This window comes from Capsicum annuum, unplaced genomic scaffold (assembly GCF_002878395.1).
Source record: "Capsicum annuum cultivar UCD-10X-F1 unplaced genomic scaffold, UCD10Xv1.1 ctg3842, whole genome shotgun sequence".
Lineage (NCBI taxonomy): Eukaryota > Viridiplantae > Streptophyta > Magnoliopsida > Solanales > Solanaceae > Capsicum > Capsicum annuum.
The window spans coordinates 1-3,687 of record NW_025845555.1 but is presented as its reverse complement, the minus strand read 5'-3'; the positions used below and the strand labels follow the sequence as shown (position 1 = coordinate 3,687).

At 36.3% G+C, this 3,687-nt stretch overlaps 1 protein-coding gene across 1 annotated transcript; it reads left to right on the top strand.

Annotated features, from left to right (window-relative positions):
* Positions 1 to 138: 138 nt before the first annotated feature.
* On the top strand, positions 139 to 681 carry LOC124891599. Its single transcript, XM_047403300.1, has one exon. The coding sequence runs from the start codon at positions 139 to 141 to the stop codon at positions 679 to 681; it is 543 nt and encodes a 180-aa protein (XP_047259256.1).
* Positions 682 to 3,687: the final 3,006 nt, after the last annotated feature.

Genomic DNA, 3,687 nt, shown 5'->3' with positions numbered 1-3,687 from the left:
TTATGTTTATGGCTGCTGTACCACGTCCTCGATTTGATGAAAATGGAATTGAGTTGTTTTCTAGAAAAAATAGGTATTCTTTCTTTTGTAGTTAAGGAACCAGCTAAGCGAAATAGCAAAAATTGAACAGCAGGAACTATGGAAACGAAGCCCATTCTGTCAGTAACAAAAGATATCACTAGAGCTTGCTTGATAGAGAAAGTTCTTCCTGCTATTAGAGCAAAATGGCCAGCTTCCGATTCAAATAATCCTATCTTTTTACAACTAGATAATGCAAGGCCACATATTGGTAACCATGATTTGGAAGTTATTGAAGCTGCCGGACAAGATAGATTTGACATTAGATTGTGTTTTCAACCATCGAACAGTCCAGATTTAAATGTTTTAGATCTTTGTTTTTTCAGAGCAATCCAAAGTCTTCAATATCAAAAGGCCACTAAAAATGTTGATGAATTAGTGGAAGCAGTGGAAAGATGTTTTGATGAAATGAAATCGAAACAACTCAATCATGTATTTCTTACTTTACAATCTTGTATGATTGAGGTGATGAAAGATAGTGGCGGCAATAATTACAAAGTGCCTCATTTGAACAAAAATGGACTAGAAAGTGAAGAAATCCTTCCTCTCCAACTTCATTGTGATATTGATATCGTCAATAATGATTTGGCTCTACTTCAATAATGATATGAGTTATTATTATGGTAAAGCTCTTTATTTTGAAGTTGGAATGGTGTTTTCTCAAGTAGTATGTAGAAGTACTGTACTACTTTTGTGTATAGCCGTAGTGATCATCATGTAACTTTTACAATGATGTTTTGTCAAATATTTTAGGAGTACTATTTTTTTGTACAGACATAGTGATCATAATGTATTTTTTGTACTCATGAATAACGCTACTTGCAATGATATATGTCCCACCAGCTTATATATACTTACACGTCTTTTTCTAGCTTTATTGTTGTTTTATGCTTCTATTTGTTTCTTACTTTCTTATCACATAATAGAGGGCTGCGTAAATGGAAGGAAGGAGAAAAGGAAAGTGGGAGTCATGCCGTCACAGTTGTATGAATTTTTATTTTTAAACTAGGAAGTCTATTTCAAGAACAATTAATTGAATGTTAAAGAGTTTGTGCAGACCAAATATATTTGGACAGCATGGGGTTGTCAATTGTTCAGGGGAACTAAATGAAAATAGTTGAAATCAATGTCGTGATTATGAGAGACCTTGGTTTATGCAAAAGGGTGTGGTACAGTTTCACTAATAAAGGCGGCACCCTCAGCTATTATGCAAAGAGCAGTAGCTACGCTCCATAAAGACTACATATTGGGTATGGTAACATTTTGTCAGGATGCTCTAAGCTAATGGTGTCTATTACAATTCTTCTCTCATGATGAATAAGATTGTTAATCACAATCCCGAGAAGAGTCATGTTTTGGTTTCTCCGAGTGACCTTTGTCTATTGAACGATGACTCCTTTCATTATACTCTTTCTTGTCCCGTTCAAAGTCGTCTCGCTCCCTTTCCCTGTCAAATATCCTACCACTATCATGTTTAGTAGACTTTAGTCTTCCTTGAGACTTACTCTTGATAAAATTTACTGTCCTTTATCTGTGACATATATTTTTCTTTCATGTCACTGATTTGTTTTTTCTATTTATACTTTACTGTTTATGGCCGTTGACTGGTGTACACTGTATTTCAAAGTTTGCATCTGAAGTTTTCTTGGTATTGATATCCTCACTTTAGGATGTTATTCATTGAGATAATGGTAACTTCCTTGTTATGTTTGTTAAATTTGGTGTTCTGTGACTCACTCTCACTGTTGTCGAGTGACTGAACATTTAATCATAAGCTGACAGTGTGATGATCTGTGTTTATGTTGAAATATCACAGAACATGGGCTAGCCTATGTACTTCTGGTGAAGAGAGAGCTGAGAAAAGAGAAACGTAAGGTTGTGTATGGTGGGAAAGCAAATAGGAGTGTGTCATCTGTGTTGACCTACTTTAAAAAATAAAAAGGTCAGGCTGTTAACTTTACTGTTTTATGGTGGTTGTTGAAGACTGGCTTCATGAAGAGCTCTACGAGAGGTGCATTTCATCAGCTTGATATTTGTTTGAAACTAAGTATTCGGTGTGGAAGTAAATAAGTGCAGAAACTAAAAACAAAATTGTAGGAAATTGTTTTGTTGTGTATTTTCATTTTTGTGGTAATACATGTGAAGTGGAAGTACGTTGAAGCTGAGTTCGACAATATTCAATACTCGAAAGATTAACAGAAAATAGTTTGCTGTAGAGTGAAGTTCAGATCACGGTGCTTCAAAAAGGATCAAACATTCATCAAGACAAAGTGAAATGGACATTTTCTACTCATGTTTAGAGTTTGTAAAAAATATGCTTGTTATACTGTTTGTTAAAACATACAATATTCTCTTACTTGATGTTGCTGCATTCGAATTTGGAAAGCAAATTAAACGGCTGACTTGTTAATGTAGGATATCATATCATGTGCTATGTCGGAAATGCACTCCTATCAATGTACTGTGAGTGTGAAGTATTGATGAGGCATATGACGCACTCCTGTCTCTTTAGATGACTCCTTTTCTGCAGGTAACAAGTCAAGTTCAACATCACAAGTGTCATACCTCAAATCCTATTGGGGCGGACTGGTACCCGTAACCGAGGAGGCCCGGGAGAACCAGCTCATCACCTTATACATCCCATGCATACCTCTATGACAACTCGAAATTCGGACAGCATCATATCGCATATAAAAGGAAATAATCACCTATATAAGATCGAGCACACATATATATATGTATATACAATACTTGGCCATTGGAGCCATCACGTCTATTAAAGAAAAACCACCTTGACTGTACATTAGGCCTACAAAGCCTCTAGACAATACACAGAGTTTAACTAAGGTCGGGACACACCCCGCCATATAACTAACTTCTATACAATACCAAAAGTGACTGGATATGACACGGAAAGCCCCGAAGCAAACTGGAGCTCACCAAAAGTAGCTGGATATCTTGACTCCTACTTGTGCGGTGTATGAGCTGAGCTACCTGTGCCTGCAGTATGAAATGCAGGTCCCCCGTGGGGGACGTCAGTACATAATATGTATTGAGTATGTAAAGCTGTAGATAATCACATACGATATAGGAGCTCAATAAAAATTAGAAACAAGTGAATAAATCGTAATAGGAGTGGACCACACTTAATAGAACTTAGGACAACCTGTACATTGTATTTATTCAATCAGTTTACCTTCGTTCTTATCATCATTGTAATCATTACTGTACTGTACTATGATGATTAGGCTGCCTCCAGTACATATCAACTGGGATCGACCCATGATTGGCTTATGCCCTTGGGATACCACCCATAAACACATAAATAAGTATCAACCCATGATAGGCTTATGTCCCTGGGATACCACTCGATAAGAGAGAACTTCCATCACATAGTTCAATTAATTTTTGACATTGTTATTTCGGTCGCCACCACATTTTTGATACTTTGAAACAATGATACATCAATAAGAGACATATAAATAGACCATAAATGCAATAACGATGAAGTAAGAACTCAATGGCACATCAATGAAGTGTTTTGGAGTCATCAATGCCACAACAATGAAGTAGGAACTTATTAGTATATCAATGAAACGTTTTGGAGTC

Excerpts from the sequence above, each read along its gene's own strand:
- LOC124891599 (XM_047403300.1), top strand. The coding sequence starts at position 139 with ATGGAAACGAAGCCCATTCTGTCAGTAACAAAAGATATCACTAGAGCT.